The 26,477-nt window shown below is 34.6% G+C and overlaps 1 protein-coding gene across 2 annotated transcripts in view; it reads left to right on the forward strand.

Moving 5' to 3' along the window:
* FBXW7 (F-box and WD repeat domain containing 7) overlaps positions 1-26,477 on the forward strand; it is a 218,911-nt gene that overhangs the window by 126,611 nt on the left and 65,823 nt on the right. For both annotated transcript variants that reach the window (XM_021699002.2, XM_044912870.1), the window contains exon 2: positions 2,080-2,658. In XM_021699002.2, the coding sequence (XP_021554677.1) occupies positions 2,149-2,658 (510 nt within the window). In that variant the 5' untranslated portion in view covers positions 2,080-2,148. The remainder of the gene's footprint in view (positions 1-2,079; positions 2,659-26,477) is intronic.

The raw sequence follows: 26,477 nt of genomic DNA on the forward strand, positions 1-26,477 counted from the left end.
GAACTCATTCTCATCATCCCCTTTTAATTACTTACGAATATCACTTTACCATTTCTTCTCTTTCTCGATTACATTATCAACTTTTTGTTTTGTGCTGGGTCATCCTTGTCAGTATACCGATATACTGCTAGTTCTCCAATCTTAAAGAATAAAAAATTTCTCTTGACTCTGTTTTCCCTACCAATTACCACTCCCTTTAGTTTGTTCCTTTTTTGTAGCAAATTCCTAACTTGCTCGTACCCATCATCCCTATTCTCTCTTCCTAGTCTCTTAAATCTACTTTAATCAGATTTCAACTAATAAAACTCCTGTTACTGGTGACTTCCATGTTACTGAATCCAATGGTCAATTTTTTCTTTTCATCCTACTTGATCTATCATCAACAGTTGGAATTTTATACTTTATCCTCCTGGGTATGCTTTCTTAAGGGCCTTTAGGATGTCGCTCATTCCCAGTTCTCCTTGTTAGTCATCTTTGTTGGTTACTCTTTCTCTCAGAATGTTGGAGTGTCTCACAGCTCAGTCATTGGAACTCTTCTCTTTCTATACTTAACTTCTAGTTGTAATTAGAATTAAAAAATTTCCCCCCCACACTACAGCTTTTTTCTTAGAAAGTGTAGATTAGAGAAAATAAAATGAAATCCTGAATTTTAAAACTACCTTCCAGACTTTCAGACCCCATTTCAAAACTTGGAATGAGAACTATGGCCCTTTGGGAGATTCACCTCTGGTGGCAAGGGTTTGAAAAGTAAATAAGGCTGTTTTATCTAAGACCATTGTGATATAATATAATGTACTTATTCTTAGGACATGATAGAATATGGATATTGTATTTCTTATATCTCATAAACCTTAGAGATATTTTTAAAAGGAATTTTATATGAGCTTGGGCAGTGTGTTGGCATGATTTTATGTAACCTCAAACATGTCCATATAGATATCTGCAAAGGATGAAATTTAAGACTGAGCATTATGAAAAGATTCTTTATCAATAAAGATCAAATTTTAGAGTCTATAAAACATAAAAGCAAATGTGTTTGATACATAACATTTGAGAAATATGGTTAAAATTAAGTTTAAGGCACTTATAATACCACTGCCTAAATGTAGTTTATATTTTGAAATACTGTCTTCTAGTCTTTATGCAGTTTAAAAATCGTGCTGTGATCATATAAGTACCTGTAATTTGCCCTTAGCATAATACAAACATCCATGTTCTCACAATTTTTTAAAATGCACATCGTGTTTAGGGATTGCACTATATATATCCCATCTCATGGATTCCTTTGTCTTGAACATTTGGGTTTTGATTATTTTTATTTACATTTATTTTTATTTTTTGCCTCTGTGGATAAAGCTGCAGTGAGCATCCTTTGCATAATTTTTTTTTCTGTTTTAGGATTACTTCCTTAGGATAGATTGCCAGAAGTGGAGTTACTGGGTCAGTGGGTATGAACTTACGAACTTTTTTCTTTTTTTTAAAGAAAATAAAAATAATTTTTTTTTTGTTTATTTGCACTCCAGTTGATTTATATTCATTGTGAAAAATGAAAATCATAACGATTATACTTGGTACCTGTCAGAAAACCATGTATTAAGGCAAGGTTCTATGATCAGAGAAGTTTGGGAAATTCCTACAGTAAAAAAGCCTCTTTATCTTGGCTTACCTCAGTATTTCCTGAACTTAACTGATCATTGAATAGTTTTTTATGATATACTTCATAACATTTTCTGGAAGTTTTATAAATGATAAAGTTTATGAACTGATCTAAAATTGAAAATCATTTTATTGGTTAAATTATGTTTTATTGGTGAAAGCAACTAAATTTATAAAGTTTCATTCTAAAATTATTTTTTAAAATATTAAAATAAAGCTGTTTACTATTTGATTTTTGTGTATGTCTTTATAAAGTCTCAATTTTTACATTTTGAACTTTCTATTGATTCCTAAAGAACATCTCAATAGCATCAAATACTTTTTACAGTCTTTAGTGAAATTTGGAATATAGACATAGAACATAAAAGTGGAAGATAATGTAGATTGTACAAACCTTTTTTTCCCCCCCATTTTTCCCTACAGAATGTGAAATCCTTTGCATCTTCTGATAGTCTAGCTAAGGTCCAAGAAGTAGCAAGCTGGCTTTTGGAAATGAATCAGGAACTGCTCTCTGTGGGCAGCAAAAGACGACGAACTGGAGGTTCTCTGAGAGGTAACCCTTCCTCAAGCCAGGCAGATGAGGAACAGATGAATCGTGTGGTTGAGGAGGAACAGCAGCAGCAACAGCAACAGCTAAGACAACAAGAGGAGGGGCACACTGCCAGGAATGGTGAGGTCGTCGGAGCAGAACCTAGACCTGGAGACCAAAATGATTCCCAGCAAGGACAATTGGAAGAAAACAATAATCGATTCATTTCGGTAGATGAGGACTCCTCGGGAAACCAAGAAGAGCAAGAAGAAGATGAAGAACATGCTGGTGAACAAGATGAGGAGGATGAAGAGGAAGAGGAAATGGACCAGGAGAGTGATGATTTTGATCAATCTGATGACAGTAGCAGGGAAGATGAACATACACATAGTAACAGTGTCACAAACTCCACTAGTATCGTGGACCTGCCTATTCACCAGCTTTCCTCCCCATTCTATACAAAGACAACAAAAGTGAGTATATTTAGTCTGCTGTTCCTGAGACATTTACCTATCCATATTAATTGTAATGAAACTTTCCTCACAGTCTTTGTTATTGCCGCAAAATTAATCTTCAGATGTGTAATAATAAAATGAACTAAGTTTTGTTTTACGGAAGGTATTAGAAATAGAAGTACTGATAATGGGATAATGTTACTACAAATAGAGGGAAAGTAATTGATCCTATTACTATGAAAAATCATTAATATCAAATTTTATTATTTATTATTTATCCCTGTGACAGGGCTTAGTAGTTTGTGTGCAGTAGAGAGGGTTGGAGTGAAATATGTTTTATGTAAATCAAGTAGTAAAGAATCTTGTCTTATTTACAAAATGCAGGTGGTTGGGGTGGGCTATGTATTCGCAGGTGTTACTCCAAGGTAAAAGTTACTGTCTGGTTTCTGCCACTACTTCCCTTATTTGCAGTTTTTGTTTTCCTTCCCATTCCTAGGAGTCAGCTCTGTTGTATGTGCCTCCTTACCTCATTCGGCTAGTGGTAGCCCATGGAGTTAGCCATAGACATGTTTTTTGTTTTTGTTTTTAGAGAGAGAGAGTGTGCACGTGTGTGCAGCTGGGTGTTGGGGGGAGGGGCAGAGAGAGGGGAAAGAGAATCAAGCAGGTTCCATGCCCAGCGTGGAGCCCAACACTGGGAATTGATCTTATGACTCTGAGATCATGACCTGAGCTCAGTCAAGAGTTGGATACTTAACTGACTGAGCCACCCAGGCACCTCTTAGCCATAGGCCTATTTTAAAAGGTGGGTAGTTAGACTCCTGTCTAAACCAGAGACATCTTATCAACTCCAGGACTTGGTGATTAATCTAGTGCTGAGAAAAACAATTCTGTTGGATATAGGCCTTTGAGGCTATACCAGAGAATAAGGACTGGAATATACTATCACTGCTTCCCAGTATTGTCTTTGTTACTAGATAGGCAGGAAGCTCCTGAAACGTTGAAGTCTGTCTGAAATGGAAGGAGGAAGTGATTGGGCAACTGCAGTAAAGTTGAAATTGCCAGGGCTTGTTCTTTGGGATGGCATGTGGGCTTCTTTCCTCAAAATATTCTTGGGTGTTATATCTCTTAAAATTATGGTTATGACAAGAGGTGGGGATTGTAGAGAAAAAGAAGTAGCATTATTTCTCTCACTCCCCAGTCTTTCTATTGTATTCTTCTCCGCACCCACCCACCTCCCCCCATCAAATTATAGTCAAAATGAAATGATATAGTGCCTGGGCTTTGCTTCGAAATAATCTGGAAGGGGAGAAAAGGAAAGAGGGTATAGATTTGCCATGAGTTGCTGATTGTTGAAGCTGAGTTGCAGAACGGGGGTGGTTCATGGGTATTTTTCTGTGTGGTTTTTAAAGTATGTTTAAAATATTCCATAATTGAAACATTTTTAAGTTGTAAAGAATGTGAATACACACAGACCCCAGAAAATGATAATAAAGGCTGGAAATAGGAGTTTTCTTTACATAGCTTGGTCTTGTTGACTAGCTCCTAATTAAGTCAAGTAAGTGCTGACTTCTCTACATTGGATTTTATTTTCTCTGTATTTTGGTGCTATTGAAATTACAGGAAATTCAATAAAACATCATGTACTTTTCGCTGGAGTTAGAATTTATTTTAATCAATATTTTAGGCAGTCTATTTTAAGAGGAGAAAAAGTAAAAAGAATTATACTCAGAATGAATGAGGTATGTAGCACAACTTCTATCCTTTTTTTCCCCCTCAGGCTTCTATGCACATAGATCTTTATGTTTGCATGCTTTTTGGTTCTTTATTTATCATTTTAAAATTAAATAAAAATCGTGAATATCCATGCAGAGTAGACTTATAAGTTAAGCAGTTCTTTGGAATGGAACATTTTAATTCAAATAATAGCTTATTTTACAGACATTAAAATAATGTCCATAGTAGTTTGTCCTCTTACTCTTATTTGCTTATTTTTAAATTTTACAGTGAATCATCAGTTTAGCCCATAAACAATATACAAACAGATGTAACATCATCTCCTTTAATGTAACCTGACCTGGAATAAAAAAAATCTCAGATGCTAGGTTTAATACTTGAATTGCTTTTATCATTTTTGCTTAAGGTTGTGAAACTTAAAACCCTTTCTAAAACATGTTTATCCCTAATTTCCCTAGCCTGTCTGCAAGTTTAGATTTTATTTAGTTGGTATGATCTAAGAAGAAGCTGGCTTCGGTAGTGGTTTATATCCATTCTACCATCTCTGTTTCAAGGTGTTGAAGCAGTGCTTTGAATCCCAGCCAGATGGCTCTACCAGTAATAGCTACATCCCTGCTTTGTTGGTAAGGCTAAGACCTTTTATAATGCAATCCACCCAGCTTTTGTCCCCAAGTCTCTTGATCTCTCTCCCTCAAGGTTACTACATGAAAAGAGGGGGTTTATGTCTTTTTTTTTCTGAGGGTTCAGGTTGGGGAATGGGGTTTAGTATTTTATTGCATTATCTTATTTAAGAAAGAAGTTTAATCAAAACTCAGCCTTGTTGAAAAATGCAAAGCTATCAGTGAGTTCTGCTATATTTTAAATTAAAAACAAGAAAGCCATCTAGACAAAACATCTTTTTCCAAAAGGAGAAGTCATCAGATTGTTCTGTAGGAAAACTACCAGTACAGAGATTTGACAGATGCTCTATCATTTTTTTTTTCCCCTTCAAGATGAAACTGTAAACAGAACTTTTAGGTATGTCTTATACAGTTATCTGGTTACCTCCTTAAAAACAAAGTAACAATTTTAAGTCAGTTTTTTCTAGTGTCTTTTGAGTCATGAATGCAAATTATTATGCTGTACATACAAGGCCACAGAAGTAGACTGAGTACTAGTGACAGCATGGAGAGATGTGTATATGTGCATAAGTGTTTATGTGTGTATGTATATGTATGTATGCTTGTGCACACACTTGATATTTGTTTATCGTGAGGTCATTTTCCTGCACAAAAATGGCAAGAAGAATATAAACTATTTGACGGCCAAGGCAACAATGCCCTTCTACGAAGTAGTATTTCAGGTTGAAACTGGCCCATTTTCCTTTTTCTCTATTCCTGGATCTCTTCTTTAGGATTATTCCCAGAGTACTTTATTTTTTCAACAACACTTTAAAGATGTCACCTCTTACTTCATTGCTTACAAAGAAAATGTCAGTCACCCATATATATAAATCTTTTTAATATAGTAAATAAGGAAGAGCTCTCATTATTTCAAAGACTTTATTTTGGAGCAGCTTTAAATTCTTGATCATTATAAACATAAAACACTTCTCCAGACATTACCCTAGGCCACAATTTCTTTTAAGTCTTCTTAAACTGTGAGTTTTGAGAAAAGTAGAGATATAAGAATCATTTAAAAATATCCCTTTTTTTCATGTTAATATGGGATTAGCCATAGTTTTACCCAACATAGCTTTCAAGTGTTATTTTATTTTATTTATTGGCAGTTTCTTAAACATTCCCTGTGGACAGCTATACTTATTTATTGGTCATTCCTGGACATGCTGTTTCTCAAATACGATATTGAGAAAAAAGATTTTTTGATCCTTCCTTGCATTGGTTTTTTCTTTGAAAACATATTGAAACTATCATACTGTTTGCAAGTCCCTATGATAGGTAAGTAAGTAGAAGTTACAGAGAGGCCAAATAATTCATCCCAAAATCATGCTGTAAGTGACCAGAGATTTTAATCCAGATCTGCCTAATTTCAAATAAACACCCTTTCTTTCCGTGTGCTATGCTGCCCCCTATGGTAGAATTTGGCAAACATTACTACATAAGATTTTCAGCCGAACTGCAGGTCTGCCTGGGTTCTAGACTGTGGAGTGTGATGGCTTTCTAATACTGTGTCACATTTTAAATCATCAGAGCTACCCTTTAGAAAGGGTATAGGGGGCTCGGTTAAGGGCTTTTCTGTGTGGTAGCTAACAAAGATTAATTGAAGATATGAAGGCTCAAGGCTAAAATTGTAACAAGAAGAAATGACAGTGAAATTAGAGATCAGAGAACAGATACCACCTTTTTGAGAGTACATCAAACATGCTTCTTAACCAGGAGTTGTGTGCTGGCTATTTCTGTGTATTTGACTAGTCTGCCTACAAATTATGAAGTCCACTTGCTTCCTCTAATAGGAATTCCCATCTTTTCAGTCTTAATTCCCTCTCTACGAGCCTTATCATATTAAAAAAGTTCTTGTTTTCTAGAGATGCCCAGCCCATACATAAGATTCCTTTTATGTTTAATGCGGAGTGGCAACTCACTTTCTGCTAAAATGAAAAGCAGATAAGATTACTATTAGGCCAAGTCTTATGTCCTTCTGATCTTTTCATGAAGAGAACTATGTTTGAGCACCAATTTCTGCTTTTTCCATGTCTCTCTTGTTGCCTTCCATCTTTCTCACATAGTTTCATTCCTTACATCAAATCAGTCAATTTTTTTTTTTCCCATCCCGATTGTTAGATTTCTCCTGGCAACTCAGCAGCTTTTTTATCCTTTTTTTGAGTCAAATAAGAAATAAATGTCTATTAAAATAGACAAAAGTCGGAGGCTTTTTCTTGTTTCTAGGTTCTAAACAATAGAGAAATTAGGCATAAGGATCACTAGCTAATCAGGGGATCAGAATAACAGTTGTGTGTCTAGTCCAGCACCCTCCAACCACTCCCTTGAACCAGAGCATCTGGGAAACTTTGTAGGACAATGTGGCTAACATCTGAAATCTAACACGCTCTAAATTCTACTCTGTTGTAGGTAGAGTTCTAGAGAGTGGTGGCTGCTTCAGCAGTCTCTCACCTTGTCTTGTTCTTGTTAAGACAGACAACTTAAATTCAGATTCTGTTAGGTGAAAACACATCCAGAGAGAGAGAGCAAGTGCTATGTAAGGCAGGTATCTTGAATAATATCCACTAGAAAAGATAACCCAGTGAATAGAGCCATGCTTCCCATCTTTGTGAAGGAGGGCACACTAGAAATATTCACTCAGTCCAGCTTAACCTAATTTTAAACCTGTGGATTCACTCATATGTGGAATTTAAGAAACAAATGAGCAAAGGGGAAAAGAGAGAGAGGGGGGCAAACCAAGAAACAGACTCTTAACTATAGAGAACAAACTGATGGTTACCAGAGGGGAGGTGGGTGGGTGGATGGGTGAAATCGGTAGTAGGGATTAAGGAGGGCACTTGTGATGAGTACCAGATGTTGTATGGAAGTGTTGAATCATTATATTGTACACCTGAAACTAATATTATACTCTATGTTAACTAACTGGAATGTAAATAAAAACTTAAATACGTGGGGAGGATAGTGGAGATGGAGGGAAGGGAACATACTGGAGGAGATGGGTTTTCCCCAAACATGATAGAGTGATAAGAGCTTTTCACATTTGAACTTGCATTCACATTCTGATCTTGCCACTTATTATATGACAGTAAGCAAGTAATCTCATTGGACTGTTTCCTTATCTGTAAAATAAGACTGTAATACTTCTCAGGGTTTTTGTAAGGATTAAGTAAAATAATATATGTAAAGCAAGTACTGTAGTGCCTGGGCCACTCAGGTAGTTTACAGATGTAGGCCTGTGACCTTATTTTGTTCTCCTATTCCCACCCCTAATCTCACAGAATACACTTCATTCCCCACAGCAGATACCAGTCTGTGTATTTTTTAATGACCTTTAGAGTCCAGTCATCATATCACCCTCTAGTGGAAAAAAATATAAATAGAGAAATAGATAAATACTTTAAAGAGTACACTTGAGGATTGGGAACATAATATAATAAGTTGAGCCCATCTCTAATAAAACTAAAACTAAAAATATGACATAGATTTCCAAGGGGGTGCTATTCACAGATCTTCCCATTTGATAGGTATGTACCATTTCCTTAAGTAGAACTTGCCAAGTTTCTCTAAACTTTGTTCTTTTAAAACATCTGTATATCTAAATGCTTTGTGAATCTTACAATTGGGTGCTAAAATGAATTTTAGTTTATTATCAATTTCTAATTAATTCCTGCTAGTGCAGTTTTAAAAATATTTGTTGACATTATTTTAAGCCATAATAGGTCTAAATGTTAGTCATGTTTAAATCTGTATCTGCACTGCCAAGTAATTAAAGATTATTTTAATTATGGATTTTCCTTCTACACCAAAAAAACAGTCATCCCATAGAATGGAGAATTAAAAAATTTTTAATAGTGTTCCATTGTTTTTTGCCTTATGCAGATGACAAACTTCTCTGAAGTGTCCACAAATCGTTATCCTCAAAATGTTCCTGATGTAAATTGTTTCATATATGTATAATTACGATGACCTGATCTATGTTAATATTGTGTTTGTTGGTGATGGGGAAGATGGTATGAAGAGGGTAAAAGAGTATAACGGGTTCTGTTTTCACTTTGGTAGATAACTCCAGAATGATGTCTCGAGCTCTCATCCTTCACCCAAGCCTCAGTCCTGCATTTCCAGCTGTCTCTTGGGCATTGTAGTCGTGGAGCTAGGATTTGAACCCAGATCTCTTCTGGGTCCAGGTTGCACTTTTGTTAAAATTTTGAAGTTCAGTGAAATAGTAGTTTTGGGAGGGGGTGGGCTATTGAATAATCCATAAAGCTACTACTCTAACATCTGTTTTCATGCTACCAAAAGTTAACCCAACCCAAGTTAGCCGAACTGCCTTTCAGAGTGGCTTGTACTTTTGCACTTCCACCAGCAGTAAGTGAGAGCTCCTGTTGCCAGCTTTTGTTGTCAGTGTTTTGGATTGTGGCCATTCTAATAGGTGTGTAGTGATATCTCATTGGAGTTTTAATTTGAAATTTTGTAATGACATATGATGTTCAGGTATCTTTTCATATGCTTTTTGCCATCTTCTTTGAGGTGTCTGTTTAGATCTTTTTTGCCCATCTTTTAATTGGGCTGTCCATTTATTTATTGTTGAGTTTTAAGAGTTCTTCATATATTTTGGTTAACAGGCCTCTATCATATTGTTTCTTGCAAGTATTTTCTCCCAGTCAGTGGCTTGTGTTCTTGACATTATCTTTCACAGAACAGAAGTTTTTAACTTTAATGAAGTCCAGGTTATCAATGATTTCTTTCATAGATTGTGCATTTATTCGGTGGTGTATCTAACAAGTCCTCTCCATACCCACCAAGGCCCCATCTCCATTTTCTTCTATGTTATCTTCTAGGAGTTTTCTAGTTTGTGTTTTACCTTTAGGTCTATGATCCATTTTCAGTTAATTTTTGCATGTGTATGTCCAGTTGTTACGGTACCATTTGTTGAACAGATGATCTTTGCCCCATTGTATTGCCTTTGCTTCTGTGTCAAAGATTGAGTATATTTATGTATGTCTGTTTCTGGGCTCTCTATTATGTTCCTTTTTTGTTTGTTTGTTTCTTGTATTCACAACATTTTTCCTGGGTGACTTGTGGAAGTCATCTTTGGATAGCTCTTCTCTGTTGAATCACAACCCTAGTGTATAGTTTGAGTAGGTAATATTAAGCAGAGTTGTGTGCTGAAAAGAACAGGAGGTAAGAAAAGCTGTCTCTCTGCTCTTCTCTCACTAGGCATAGTCCTTGGACTCATCCACTAACCTCCTTGAGCCTCAGTTTCTTCATCATTAAACAGGAATAGATAGCTGTCTTTATGGCATAGTGTTGTATGGAAGTTTAAATGAGGTGATAAAAGTAATATGCTTTACAGATTTTAAAAAGCTATGCAAACATATATGATCATTTTTATTGTCCTTATTATCTCCATGTTAGGTGACATGACGATAATCAAGGTGGAGATTTATCCAGTGTGTTGTTCTTTGTATATTTTTTCTTACTCATTTACTGTTAGGGTTTCTTTTTTTTCCAGTCAAGACATGCGTCTTTGTCCTTGTGATCAGTGAGGGATTCCTTCCAACATGATAAAAGGTGAAACTAAGTGGGTTAAGTTCATTATTGCAAGTGTCAAGACCTACTTATCTTGCAGCAATCCTTAAGAAAGCAAGTTTGGAAAGGAAAATGAGGGTATTTTGTTCCTTTGTTTTCTTACCAGTACCACACTGTCTTGATTACCGTAGCTTTTTGGTAATCTTGAAGTTGGGTGTTACCAATCTTCTTACTTTGTTCTTCTTTTATTGAGTTGGCCCTTTGGGTCTTTTGCCTCTCCATATAAATTTTAGAATCAGCTTGTCAATATCCACAAAATAACTTGCTGGGATTTTGATTGGGATTGTATTGAATCGATAGATCAGTTTGGGAAGAACTGACATCTGGACAATATTAAGTCTTCCTATCCAAGAACATGGACTGTCTCTTTATGTAGTTGGCTCTTCTTTGATATCTTTTATTAGAATTTTGTAGTTTCCCTCATACAGATCTTGTACATATTTTGTTTAAAAGTATTTCATTTTGGGCGGTTCTAAGGTAAAAGGTAAAGTATTTTTGATTTCACATTTGCTGGTTCATTGCTGGTATGTAGGAAAGTGATTGAGTTTTGTAAATTAACTTTGTATCCTACATCCTTGCTGTAATTACTTATTAGTTCCAAGAGTTTCTTTCTTGATTCTTTCTGATTTTCAACATAGATGATCATGTTATATATGAATAAAGGCAGTTTTATTTCTTCCCTCACAATTTGCATACGCTTTATTTCCTTTTCTTGTTTTACTGCAGTAACTAGGACTTCCAGTATGATGTTGAAAAGTAGTAGTGAGAAAGAACAATTTTGCCTTGTTCCTAATCTTAGTAGGAAAGTTTCTTACCATTAAGTGTGGTATTAGCTGTCAGGTTTTTGTAGATGTTTGTCAAGTCGGGGAATTTTCCCTCAATTCCTAGTTTGGTGAGAGCCCTTCTTTTATTCTTTTAAAGATAATTATTATATGTATAATATACACAAAATTCAGAAACTTTATTTCCTTCATCTTGTTTTGACCTTACTCTATCTCAGCAACAGAGGTTTATTTGATATTTCTGAGCATAGAGGAATTTAGGTTACTTTGATACCTTTGCTTAAGCTTTTACTTCATTTTTTATTTTTATTTAAATTCAGTTAATTAACATATAGTGTAGTATTAGTTTCAGAGGTCGAGTTCTGTGATTAATCAGTCTTATATAATATCCAGTGGTCATTACATCATGCGCCCTCCTTAATGTCCATCACCCAGTTACCCCATTCCCCCTACCCCCCTCCTCTCCAGCAACCCTCAATTTTTTCCTGTGATTAAGAGTCTCTTATTTTCCTCATCTTTTATTTTTTTTAATTAAAAAAAATTTTTTTTTAAATTTTATTCTTATTTATTTGACAGAGAGAGAGTGAGAGAGCACAAGTCGGGGAGCAGCAGAGGGAGAGGGAGAAGCAGGCTCCCTGTTGAGCAGGGAGCCCGATGCGGGACTAGATCCCAGGACCCTGAGATCATGACCTGAACCGAAGGCAGTCGCTTAACCTACTGAGCCACCCAGGCACCCCTTTCCTCATCTTTTAAATGTCTTTTTCACCCTGTAGCCTCTTGCAAATTTCTGTCCTCTTGAAGATCCATTTCAAAGCTCACCTGCTTTAAGAATATTTCACAGAACTCTGAGCAAAATCTGTATCTCCGTTAGCTCTTTGTTTTTAACTTATATTGTAATTATAGTCAGCTTTTTTTCTAAAATTTATATATATTTAGATTGTTGATAGACATGATTCTCTAAGTTAGTCTTCTGTCTTACAGGATAGTGTACTTTGCATATAGAAAATACTTAAAAAATTGAATTGAACTTTCAGAAAACAAAATCTTTTTGTATTTTTACAAACACTGTCTGGTTTAATCCTGTTCCACTTACTGTGAACATTTATAGGTTTTCGAACCTAAGTATAAAACTTTAAATTTGTCCCTTTTAGAATTTCTAGTTTGCTATTTTCCATTGTACCTCCATTCTCACCCGGTTTCCATTTTGGCTCCTTCTTTATGAGGTTCCTCCTTACCAAGATTATTTTGTTTTAAGGTTCTCTCTTCTAGCGTTTTCATTGTCCCTCCCAGGTTTGTAGTTCTCACTGCTTTTGTATCTACATCCAAATAATTAAATCAGTGATATCTTCAGTGAGGAAATGAAGGCTAGGTTAAGACCTAAGGGGTAGGTAGGAATTGGACAGTGTTGTGGAAGGCTGTAAAGAAATGAAAATGAGGGGGCACCTGGGTGGCTCAGTCGTTAAGCATCTGCCTTCGGCTCAGGTCATGATCCCAGGGTCCTGGGATCGAGCTCTGCATCGGGCTCCCCGCTCAGCAGGAAGCCTGCTTTTCCCTCTCCCACTCCCCCTGCTTGTGTTCCCTCTCTCACTGTGTCTCTCTCTGTCAAATAAATAAATAAATAAAATCTTTAAAAAAAAATGAAAATGAGGAGTCATAACCTTGAATAGTGGCAGAATTTCTTTTCTTTCAAAATTTTATTTAAATTCAAGTTAGTTCACATATAGTATAGTGATAGTTTCAGAGGTAGAATTTAGTGATTCATCAATTGAATATAACACCCAGTGCTCATTAATAGTGGCAGAATTTTTAGAAATAAGTATAGAGCCTTTCTAGGTGACTATTTGAATATATTGCAGATATCTGTGTAGGTTTATATTGAGCAAATTTGTTTAAATTTTCTTTGTTTATATTGTTTCTTAATGGTTTACCAGTAGCTGATTGGTACTTTAGAGGGTTATTTTCAGAGTTTCCATGCCATTGGCAACTTAACTTTTCCTTGCCAGTTAGAGGATTGATCTTGATGCCAAGTACAGGAACTTCACAATATCTTCCTATATTTTGTGAAGTTTTAACTTGGAAATATTATTTGCTTAATGTTACATGAAGTGAATGACAGAGCAGGGAGTTTAATTTAGATTTTGCTCATATACCAGTCGTCTCCCCCCATCAATTCCTCCCCCAAACTCCAGTATATAAGATGATATAAATTTAAAAAATATTAAAAAAATCTATAATAAACTTGGGTCCATTTTGAAATTAGTGTTTCACCAACTTTAATTTAGACAGTAATATCAATTTTAAAATCTTTTCATCAGTGATTACAATCTTAAGAATCTTATTAACAAGATTCTTTTCTGCTTATAAGTCTACTTTTTACTTTGACTGTTATCCTAAAATTCAGTCCCATCTTTGACATCTCTTCTGGGCAACAGAGTTTTCACGTTATTTCTTTGCTTTGGTTGCTATAATGAATCTCTTATCTATAAATTATGATGAAGAGAAAAGCCAAGTTGGATGAATTATGGAAGTAGAACACAGGGAAAAGAAATTATGATTAGAGAATATAAATTAGGTGTGTTTTAAATACCTAATTTGTAGTCATGACACTGTTATTTTTGTTTCTTTGAAAATTGCCTTAAATTCAATACTGTTTAGTTTTAATTGAGAAATGCTAGGGTTTTTGTTTTATTTTTTTCTGCTTAGTGTTGGAATTTTTTTTTTTTTTTTGAGAAAACATTCAAAAGCATTTCAGAATTCTTTCAGTGAATACTCTAAATGTGGGTAGTAATTCAAAAGAAGGCACAGAGAAGTAAAGCCACAAGAGATACAGCTTTTTTAGGTTTTTGTAGAAGTCATACATGAGTATGTTTAGCATATTTAGTAAATCAGAGAAAGTATTATTTTTTTTACTATGAAATACATGTAAGAATTAATTAAGAATTCATCTGTTTCTTCATTGAACACTAGAGGGCCTTATAGTACCTTATTGCTATTGATAGAGCTGCTTTTAACATATTTAAATATATTTAGTAATTGCTTGTCTCTCTTCTACTTTGTGTTCTGGTATACTGTTTCTTGCTCAGAATTTGAAACTAATATTTAGAATGGTTATGTGCATTGATATGTGAGATACCTAAAGTTGTCCTTTTTTTTTAACCAGCAACTACTATACATACTTACAAGATACATTTTTCTTTATTTTGCTATTGTAAAACAACAATAGCAATAAAAAGTGAAGAAAGTGTGAGCGTTAGGATAAATGTATACATGTGCACAAACTTACTGTGCTTTGAGAATATAAGAATGCGTTTAGGAAATTTCTCAAGTATCTGCATATAAATCAGTAAAAACCAAAAGTCTTGTCATTGTTAATTAACTGCTCTGGGCTTCCTCAGCATATATGTGAGAAAAGAATGATCCCTCCAAGCTGTCTTGTCCAAATTTCCTCTTGTGTGAGCATTGAAGGTAATTTTGCATGGTGTAACCACCTCAGCATCCTGAACTAAAAGAATATTTGAACAGATGATTGTTCTTCCTCAATTTCTTTTGGTTGCTTAGAGCGAGGAAATGAAAACTGTAGTCTACAGGGTCCAGATAGATAGGGTGAATGAGCGTGAAGAAAGTCACAATTGAGCCGGTAGGATTACTTAGGCTCTTATGAACTGCAGGATGTATGTGTATGTGTGTGTGTGTGTGCATGTACGCATGTGCATCTTCCCCCAAAAGTGTTAATATTCAGTTAAAGAAGGAGAAACATTGTGCAGGCTCCAAAAAAAAAAAACTGGCTTTGAGCTACATTTAACCTATAGACTACTACTGATCTTTTTTGTCTTTCTTTTTTTATTCAAGTATAATTGACATAATGATTTTTGATGCCTTATAAAGAATCAATGTCTTAAGTAGAACCTTGGTTAAATTTTTATTTCTCCCTTAGATACACTTTAGAGAGTACTTGTCATTAATAATTTTTACATTATGTTTCAGGGAGGAAAATAAGGACGTTTTCTCTTTACTATTTTTACTTTTTGTGAAGAAAGATTAGGTTGAACTCAGGGGAATATTGTTTATACAGAGGAGAGCCTGTAAGAGGATCATGTGACAGGCCAATACTGCATTTAAAGACTCAAAAGAACCTTATCTTTTGAGTCTTTCTTCCTTAGATTTGCTAATTGTAATATCTTAAATCATTGCCTCAAATTAGTACGATAATGAAGTGATAGAACTGTGGTTCTAACTTTTACTGAAGAGGTAGTCCTGTTGAATAGTGATGACCTTCTTTTCAGTTGAAAATCATTGCTATGTAAATGGTATTCTTTAACTGTGATAAAATTATATTTTCTTTGTGTTTGCTGTTTTTTGTATCTATCTAGTTTTCTCAAAACATTTATTGCTGTATTTTGACAGATTAACATGAGCTTAGTGATTAAACACTGAGCTTGAATTCTGATCTTTTTGTTCAGGTAATGAAATTAGCTATTCATAGCATAATCTACTTGGCAAATGTTATGTGGTCAAGAGTGTAAAACAGGTAAAAAAAGAAATCAGTATCTGGTTATGGTGAGAGATACCTGAACTGCTTCTTCCTTGAGAAGGAGAAATATTAGATGCTATTGATGAAGACATTAAAGTATTGTCTTTTTAACATGTATCGGGAGAAAACACTGCCTTACTAGTTAAAATTTGGTTCAGTTTAGCAGTTATGATTGCACCAAAAGAATTGCCATTTTCCTTCTAAGATGTACCAAATTTAATACTAACTTTTATGGGAGTGGGAGGGAGGAAGTTGTTGCATTTAACATTACTATGCTAGATACCTACATCCACTGTAAGGGCATTTCATTTCTAAAAGGTTAATGCAGGAGGGGCAAGTACAGAATTGAGTGTATGTGGTATTTTACAAAGGTAAAAGATCACTTTGATTCCCTCAAAAGTCAGAAGGTTTGGGAAAATCAGGTTAGTATGAGTACTAGAAACACTTCTAGAATATCATTCACCTGTATTAAAACTAGTTTCCATCAGTGACTCCTTGACCATACTGAAATGATTTTCAACCAGAAAACTTTCTTTTTTTTTTTTAATTTTTTTAAAGATTTTATTATTTATTTGAGAAAGAGAGAGGGATAGAGCACAAGCAGGGGGAGCAGCAGAGAGAGAAGGAGAAGCAGGCTCCCCGCGGAGCAGGGAGCCCGATGCGGGGCTCGATCCCAGGACCCTGGGATCATGACCTGAGCCGAAGGCAGACGCTTAACCGACTGAGCCACCCAGGCGCCCAACCAGAAAACTTTCTTAAGCTCACTTCCCCATATCATAGTTTATAGGAGACACAAATTTGAGAGATAATAAGAGTCAGAAAAGTAATTTAAATGAACTTAATTGACTAAACATAAGACCCAGGGATCCAGAGCATCTCTAAAGGGGGTTACTTTGGAAATTGCAATCTTGATACTGCCATGTTTTCCAATTTCTGAAAAGTCCCTGGAATTCTGGAATTTTTCAATTTTTTGTATGTTGGTGTCCAAGTTTTTCAGAAGCATTTCTGTAGGCTGGTTTGACGTATGAACCAGCCATTTTCATTAGACATGATATAAAGAAGAAGAGTGTGCTGTTCATCACTCATTGCATAATTAAAATAGTTTGCATCCAGTGCAGATCCATTAAGGGCATGGAGTTGTTTGGAGTAAAAGTGTAACATTTACATCGTACATTAATGCCTTAATTAGTGACCAAAGGACTTTTTTCTTTATGAATTTAATATACTGGTTTTAGGTGTTAAACTGCCAAATGAATTGGCCTCATTTCAAAGAAATGTGTATCCTAACTTCCACAAGGAATTTGAGGTGGCCTATATATAGGAGAAACACATAGAATAAAATGATCAAATGTACATGAAAATCAGTACCAGGGAAAATACTGGAGTAGACTATGAAGACAAAGCCAGGAGAAAAGATAGGAATGAATTATGATGAGATGGAGTAAGCTGTTGATAGGATGCAGGTTGACCACTCATAGGGGACTATACCAGTATTCTTCAAAGTGTGACCCTAGACTAGATGTGTCAGAAACATCTGGAGTGCTTATTAACAATGTAAGTTGCTGGGTTACTTTTCAGAACTACTTAACCAAATCACTAGGGTTGGAATGTGCATTTTTAATAAAATCCCACATGATTCTAATGTAGATTAAAGTTTGCAAATCATTGGCCAATTACTTTGTCTCTCTGTTTCCTTGTGGTAGAATTAAGAGGAGAATATTCTGAGTCCTCAGGAAGAGAAAACGTGTCAGACAGACAGACACACACACACACACACACACACACACACACGGAGACACACCCTTTTCCTAATATTAAATAAAGGGAATTTCTCACGTGGGGCTTCACGAGTGACTGAATAGACTGTGCCCTCAGTAACATATCTGTAACAAATGCAAATACTTATGAATAGCAGTAAGTAGAGACTATGATCTCTGTAGTCAGACTGAAGTTTTCAAATATTAGCTCTGTTACTTCATGGCAACTTGACCTTGGGCAAACTGTTAACGTGTCTTGATGTTAAGGATGGTATTAGTATCATCAATAAAAAGTGTTATTGAGAGGATTCAATGAGAATATCTGTAAAGTACTTAGAAAAGTGACTGATAGTCCTTAATAAGATTTGTATTTTTTTATAAGATTTATTATCGTGATGTTATAAGATTATACTAAAACTAGCTTAACTAACTATTCCAGGATACATAATATGCTCTGCAAAAATATCTTTAGATCCACAGGTACCTACTCTCTTAGATAGGTTGAAACTGTTCCACTGATTTTTGTCTAAAACACTGTGACTTTTAACATAGAGTTCAGTTGTTTGATAGCGTAAATTTTGCCGCTGCTCACCATGCAGCGCTTTCGCATTCTGACAGTTGTTTTTTTCCTTCGAGTTGTTATTAATGCTAAACCTAGAAGGAATTTGAAAGAGAACCTAAAGTAAATTTTGGTAGTGTTGGGGCCTCATCTGAAAATGTTCAGGAGAGAGGGAAAATGCTAGTTCTATAATAATACATGGGTGCTCTTGGACTGAATAGCTGGAACTAGAATAAATACAAGGGAAGATTCTCTTTAGTGCTTCTATAGCAATCCTAGAATTACTGCTTAATACTACAGGAATACTTAAATTTCTCACAGTTAAGAGATGATTATAAACAAATGGAAGCAGTCATTATGAATGGAAGAAGAGTCAGGTTGAAATTATCTCTATTTAGGATGCATTTTAGGGAACACATTTTGTAAAATGTTGGTTTCGCTACTAGCTGTATCTGATACAGAATGCTAACTTGATTCTTCCTAGTAGTAAGAATCATTGTCAGGGTAGCATCTTGCATGTAAACTTTAACTTCTAATTATGTAAAATGTAAATAGAAGAATGATAATTGTTTTCATAGATCACCAGCGCTAAAAATAATGTGTAGGATTTTTTTTGTGTGTTTTTTTTTCATAAAAGGATTTACTTAGGTCAAATGTACCATGTCCTTCTGTTCATTTGGTCTTTGCTGATGCTCTTATTAAAAGTAGCTTCTCTGCTTCAGAAATAACTATTGCTTTTAGAGGCTGCTTTACTTCCAAAGTGATAATGCTTTAATTTTCTGGTTTTGGTTGGTCTTAACTGGAAATTTGTGGTTATGGAAATCAGATGCAAATGAGGAATGAAGTATGAAGGAAGTACTTGGGAATTTGGGAAGTAAGTGCCAAGAGTTATTCATTTGCTTAGCTACTATATGTCTACATTATAAATTTAGTTTTCAAGAATGAATTCTTTGTACTTTATAGCTGCCATCTGTCTTAGGGTCTAATGAGTGAAAAATTTAAATATGCTGAGGTACATCTGTAATGTTTATCACTTAACAGTTTCAGTTCTCAGGTTTATTTCTTATTACTCTTTCACTTTGTTAACTGGTATAGAAAAGAAGATTAAAATTTTAAGAGAGAGTCATTATTGTATATCATTTAGATATCAGTAATCTTATATTTAATTTTTATGCTTTTTCACTCCATAACAGAGATTGCAAACTGGTATCTTATATGGTATTTTTGTAACACAGTTGAGTTTGTTGCCAGTATTTAAAAATCTGGAGAGTTCCCATAAAAATATTGACTTTTTTCTTTTGCAAATGTGTAGTATCTGGCTTTACTTGTCTCATGTGCTTACAAAATAACAATCATTTGTACCTTTTAAATGGGCTTTCCAGGTCTTAAACCTGACCTGTTACCTTCATTATCCCTGCCTCCCCTTCTCTAGTCATTTGAGTTTGCTTGGAAAGACAAGCATGATTGTAGGAAATCCAAAAATAAGTTGAGTTTTCCTTTATTAGTCGCATATCAAACTAGTTTAGATATAAATTCACATCAGCATCATATGTAACAGTTCATCAAGTTTATTATTTAAACAGCCAGAGACTTAACACCTCATTTCAAATGGATATCCTCAAGGTGAGAATTTGTCTCCAAAACTTTTGCCACCCCAAAAACCCAAATTTTCATACTGGATCTCCTGTTATCTTTTCCATTCTTACTAAGTTTTGAAGTTTATGCTCTACTTAGGATGACCATTTATCATATCACAGAAGTAAACCAGTGTTCTTAGAGCTCCTTGTCTTGTAAGATGTTTCAAGATATTTCAGTTATCTAACCAGTCACTGCAAAGCTTTATAGATTATAACAAATAAGTATTTTATTATTTTTCATTGTTATTGTAGGTTATGAATTTAGAAAGGGGCTCACTAGGGCATTGCTAATTCAGGGTTTCAGTCAGGTGGTGGCAATAGAGGTGAAATAGCAGGGCTTTAGGACAGCTGGGGGCTGGCCAAGAATCTTTTTCTCTTCATGTAGTCTCAGGATTTCTACATACATGGTCTTTTTACCTGGGCTAGTTTGAGTTTCTTCACAGCATGATGGCCTCAGGCCAATCAGACTACTTCAAACAGGGCTACCATGTCAGTATTTCAGTAAGTAAGGTAAAAGCTGAATCTCCTTTTTATGACCTATCCTAGGAAGTCACATAATATAACTTACACATTCTTTTTTGTTTGAAACGGATTCCACTTGTCAATGGAAGGGGTATCAGAGTACATTGTAAGAAGAGCATATAAGATGGGGGATAGTGCTGTGACCATTTTTGAAAAACACAGAAGGTCATGATGTCTTTGCTCTTACAACTCTTCCTTTTTTTCTTTTTACTTGGACTTCATAAAATTCAGGCTCATTAAAATCGATTCCATATATAATATACGGGTCTTACAGAATACTGTATTTCTGTTATCTAGAACTCAGTTATCTGGCAAACTTACATACTTGAAACATATATAATAAAAAGTAAATCTCCAAACAACTAGATTAGAAAGTAACACAGCTAAGTTAGGCTTAACTTATAGAATAGAACTTATAGAATAGAATATATGTTCTAATACAAAGCATGAATTTAGGAATTAGACATCCTAGGGTAAAAATCTCAACTTCACTGCCTCACAGCTCTGTTGCCTGGAGCAATTTTTAAAACCCTTTGGAACCTCAATTTCCTTGTCTGTAAAATGTAGGATAATGATACCTCCAGTCTTTTCATGATATTTCAGTAAAATAAAACATGATCTACTAGTAACTGTGTCAGTGTTTAATCCTTCTGCCATATCACTGTACCAGTCTGAAGTAATGCATCGGTTTTTCTAAGTCCTAGAGCTGCAAACTTCTTTTACATCTCCTGCTGGTCTCTGATAGTTAGTCTCCTAGCATCCCTGGACTTCCTGCTTCCATCCTGAGATCTTTCTGTTTCAGACATACTCAAGAATTCAGGTAATGAGTTTTATTTTTAATCTTTCTTAATAACCAGTTAGTTTCTTATTTACTGGGAAGGATGAAAACTTGAACTATCAGTTTAATTTAAACTTCAGCTATAAAATTAATGTTGATGTTTACTAGTGTATTTTTTTGAATGTGTAATTTTGATCATGTAAAAGGCCAGGGGTATCAACTGTCAGCCCATGCAAGAATGAAACCCTATATGCCTTTTCTAGAGCTTTAATTCTAAAAGTATTTGCTATGCTTAATGAATAATTCCCTGCTTAAATTTGATGCTGAAGTAAATATTGATAAATGAGTATCAGTGAATAATTTATCAATATTCAGTGAATATTGATAAATCTCACATGTTCTCATAGCATGTTACTGAGAATTATATAAGTGAAGTTGTGGAACAATGTTCATTTCACTCAAAATAATTGTTTTTTATTTAGAATTGTATCAAAACTCAACAGTGTAGTAAACATAAGTATCTTCCCCCCATTTTACTTTTTGTCAACATTGTCAAATGTCTTACATTTCCATAGGTTCAGCTTTTTATTTTTCATAGGATAAGTTCCTATAATGTGTTAAACCATCAATTTGGTGAACTTCCTGCATTGTAGCTCAGTTTAATTTTTTTTAAACTGTATTGAAAAACCACGTGCATGACATTATTATTATCATCATTATTATTAGAAGACTTTTTAGTATTATGTCCTTATTTATAACTCCTTAGCTCACATTTAGAATTTTTATAGGAGAAATAAATGATCGATAAGTAATACTGACTTTAACTGAAAGGTTAATGAGCCTTTAATGCTTAAGCTTGTTTATAAAAGCAACTTAAATGATGGACCTTAAAAAACTAATATAAAGCAAGTTTTTGTCTTTCTTACACCTAATTTTATTTTGAGGATTGTGGAAAATTAAGTTGCTTTAAATCCTTACTCTTTCATCACATAGGCTTTTGCATGACTGAAATACCTGTAATTACTGGGTAATTTTTGTCATAGTTGACTTCAAGGTATAACTATAATAATCACCAACTAAATTCTTGGTGAGCAGCTGTGTAAGACCAGTTTAACAGCTGGGGTTAACTCAACACAGACTGTAAGAGTTAAACTTAATCATGAGGCAAGGTATGTTAAAGTCATTAAGGACTTCATACTGGGCATTTCTGAAATACTTAAAAAATTCAATCCAATAGGTGGATTTTTGTTTTATCTCAAATATTTCTTTAAATATTTAATGAAAGAATGAGAAGTATCATTTTAATATAACAGAGTTCTAAGACACAAATATGGGAGTAAAATCCAAAGTTTACTCATTAAAAAAAAAATCAAATATATTCTGATGTCACTGTTTAGGCCACGATGGTAAGTAGGAAAGAAAAAATATATACAAATTATTATGGCATAATATGGAATCAGAAAAATCCCGAGATTATTTTTCTTGAATTTCTTCTTGAATCATTTAAAAAAATAATTTATGCCTGAAACTTTTTTCCAATGAAAATATTTTCTTATTGTTATATAACACTAATATATATTTACAGCAAAGGGATACATGTCTATTTTTAGAAGGTATACACAAATGAATTAAAGTAGTGAATTTTTTTAAGATATATTTTATAAAACTGTAATTAATACTATTCACCAAAGTATAATAAAGGAAGGCTCACCAAATTGACAGTCCAACACTATTGCAAGAAGGCTCTATACTTGGTACTATTGGAACTGGAATATACTCTTAAAGCTGCAAGGGACTTCATTCTCAGTCATCTATCTAGTCCAGTCTCCTCATTCTAGAAATCTGAAATCTGAGACAAGAGACTTATTTAGGGACACTGGTTAGTGGTGGAGCTGAAACTAGAACTTAAAATTCACCCAGTATTTTTCATATGCTGATAAATTCACCTGGAGTACGAACTCCAGGTAATTTGCTGAGAGTGGATTGAGGCCACAGTTTAGTCAAGACTAATTTAGTTGTAAATAAATTTAGTTGTAAATAAGTTAATTAATAGTTGGGATTTTTGGGTCATGAAATTTCTAGTGTACCATGGGGTAGTTTTGTCATCATTTTGAAGGACTTGTTTGGTTGGTTTTTCTGTATCTTAGTTTTTATAACTTTATTTTTAGCCAATTATTTAGAAATAACTGGAAGTAGAATTCAGAAACAACCTAAATGTCCAGCAGTTAGACCATGGCTATATAAATCAAAGCAGTTACAGTACTTTATGTAACCTGCTATTGTAGCATTTTTACTTTGACAGTGTAAAAATATATATACATTGACATTTATACATAATGCTTTTATTTTGCAAATGCCCGATCACCAGGTCACATTTTATAACACTTGTATAAACTGTATGTGCTATTTCAGAACCCAAGCTAATTTCTCTTAAGTACTAAAGGGCTGCCCCTGGTGCCCAGATAAAAAAATTAGCAGTCTCCCTTTATCCATGGAGGAGATACGTTCCGATCCAAGACCCCCCATGGATGCCTGACACCCTGGAGAGTACTGAACCCTATAAATACTATGTTTTTTCCCTATATATACATCCTTTGATAAAGTTTAATTCATAAATTAGGCGCAGTAAGAGATTACCAACAGTAATAATAAAATAGAACAATTATAACAGTATACTGTAATCAAAGTTATGTGAATATGGTGTCTCAAAATATCTTATTGTACTTTACTCACCCTTCTTGTGATGATGTGCGAAGATAAAAAAGCCTGCACAATGAGATGAAGTGAGGTGAATGACATAGGTACTGTGATGGAGCATTAGGTACTATTGACCTGGCGATACGTCAGGGTCATCTGCTTCATCAGTTGACCATGCTTAACTGAAATGGTGGATAAAGAAGGGACTACTTACTGTACAATAATATGTTGTGACTTGTTAAATGTATATATGAATATAATACCTCATGTACATTATAGTTGGAAGCTGTAATCTTTCTCAGTGAACACTTTGAGTATTTAAATGTCTTTTAGAGGGGTGTCTGGGTGGCTCAGTTGGTTAAACGTCCGACTTGATTTTGGGTCAGGTGGTGGTTTCAGGGTTGTGAGGTCAGCCCAGCGTGAAGCCTGCTTAAGATTCTCTCCTTTTCCCTGTGCCCCTACCCCCCCCAAAGTAAATATCTTTTAGAACTTTTTAAAGAATCATTTTTAATCATTTTGAATGTTTTTAATAAAATGTTTCTATTCATTTGATCTACACCTTTTATGAATAATAACATTTTAAAAGCAATGCTGTATATTTATATTTTTCTTTCTTACTAAGTCTGATGGTATTTTTGTTTCTACAGTTGAAGTAACAATCTTGTTTGGAATTTTTTTTTTTTTTTTACAGTTTTAAATAATACAAGCTTGACCATTCATTTATCATTAAGCCAAGAAACTTAATTTCTTGATTTATCATTCTTTTCCTCTGTTTAAATTGCTCTATCTTTGTACATGGATTGCTTAGACTAGGAAGATCTTTAATACTCTGGTATCTAAGGTGTTAGGAAAGATGGAAAAGAATGAGAAACAGAGAATAATCTATTTTTTTTTTCTTTTCTTGAGCTTATTTTATTGTATGAATGCAGTAGATAATACATATAACATGCAAAATATGTGTTAATCGACTGCTGATGTTCTCAGTAAGGCTTCCAGTTAAGAGTGGGCTAGCAGTACTTAAGATTTGGGGGAGTCAAAAGTTATACATGGATTTTCAACTGCAAGGGAAGGGCATCGGCACTCCTAACCCCCACATTATTTAAGGGTCACCTGTGGTTTGCTAGGGCTCCTGCAGCAAAAGACCACAGACTGGGTGGTTTAGAACAATAGAAATGTATTCTCTCCCAGTTCTGGAGATGAAAAGTGAGAAATCAGGTGTGGCCAAGCCGGCTCTGAAACCTATAGGGGGGGAATCCTTCCCTGCCTCTTCTATTTTTACTATGCATCCCTGAATAAAAATATACTTTATAATATCGAATTCTTGTCTCAAAAGGATATTGATTCTGATTTATTTCACTTTAGTAGTGGTATAATTTTAAGCATCTGGAATTTTTTTTGTTACTACTGAAGAAAAGTCAAGTCCACTTGTTTGCTTAAATTCATAGAAGTAGTGAATAATACTGTGTTTAAAATGGGGCGCCTGGGTGGCTCAGTTGGTTAAGCGACTGCCTTCGGCTCAGGTCATGATCCTGGAGTCCCTGGATCGAGTCCCGCATCGGGCTCCCTGCTCGGCGGGGAGTCTGCTTCTCCCTCTGACCCTCCCCCCTCTCATGTGCTTGCTCTCTCTCATTCTCTCTCAAATAAATAAATAAAATCTTTAAAAAAAAAAATAAAATAAAATAAAATGACAAAGGCTGATATTCTCCCTGTCAGAAGTGTTTGGTATGAGACTTTGAAAGCTTTGGTATGAAATCATTCATACTTGTAGGTAAACTTATCTTCCAAGTGAATTATTTCGAATGAATCAAGAGTAGGTTTATGAAAATGGAAAATGTTTATGCTACTTATATGCTGTGGCCTTTGGCTGAGAGCAGTTAAATTCTAGCCTTCTGTATAATAATGAATGAAAGAAAAGGTAGAAATCCAGAATATACAGCTGTAAATCTTTTTGTCATCATAAGAGAATTGGAATGTATGGGACTATAATATGTTTTAGAAATACCAAATTGGAGATATTTGGTGCATTAATATTTATCTATAATCATCTTTGACTAGTACAAACTTTTAGAAGAAAGAAAATCAGAAAGTGGTTAGTGGGCAAAATAACCTTATAGAGATCTTCTCTTTACCACAAGTTTCCTAATGTTGAATTGTTGGATGGGTAGTCAATGACATCTGGAATCTTAAAAGACACTACAGTTAAGATATTACTAATTAATTTTTAGGTAAAATTTTGACAGAATTATGGGAACCTTTATAAAACTTACAGATGATTGTATCTTAAAATATTTTAAAGTTATTACAGATGGATTTTAGAATCTCTGCTCGCTTTCCCAGTGACTTTTAAAATTCATGTATGTCACAAAGCTGTATGTGATTTTTGATCCTAATGTAACAGCAGCAGCAACAGTAGTCGTGGTGGTGGTGGTGGTGGTGGTAGTAAGGGCAGCTAAGACTTTTGAACACTTACTAGATGTGAAGCATTATTCTGTGTGCTTCACTTGTATTAACTAATTTAATACTCATAAAAACCCTGTGAGAAGGTTTTGTATAGATGAAACTGGGGCATAGAGGCATTAATTTAGGTCATAC

This window comes from Neomonachus schauinslandi, chromosome 2 (genome assembly GCF_002201575.2).
Source record: "Neomonachus schauinslandi chromosome 2, ASM220157v2, whole genome shotgun sequence".
Lineage (NCBI taxonomy): Eukaryota > Metazoa > Chordata > Mammalia > Carnivora > Phocidae > Neomonachus > Neomonachus schauinslandi.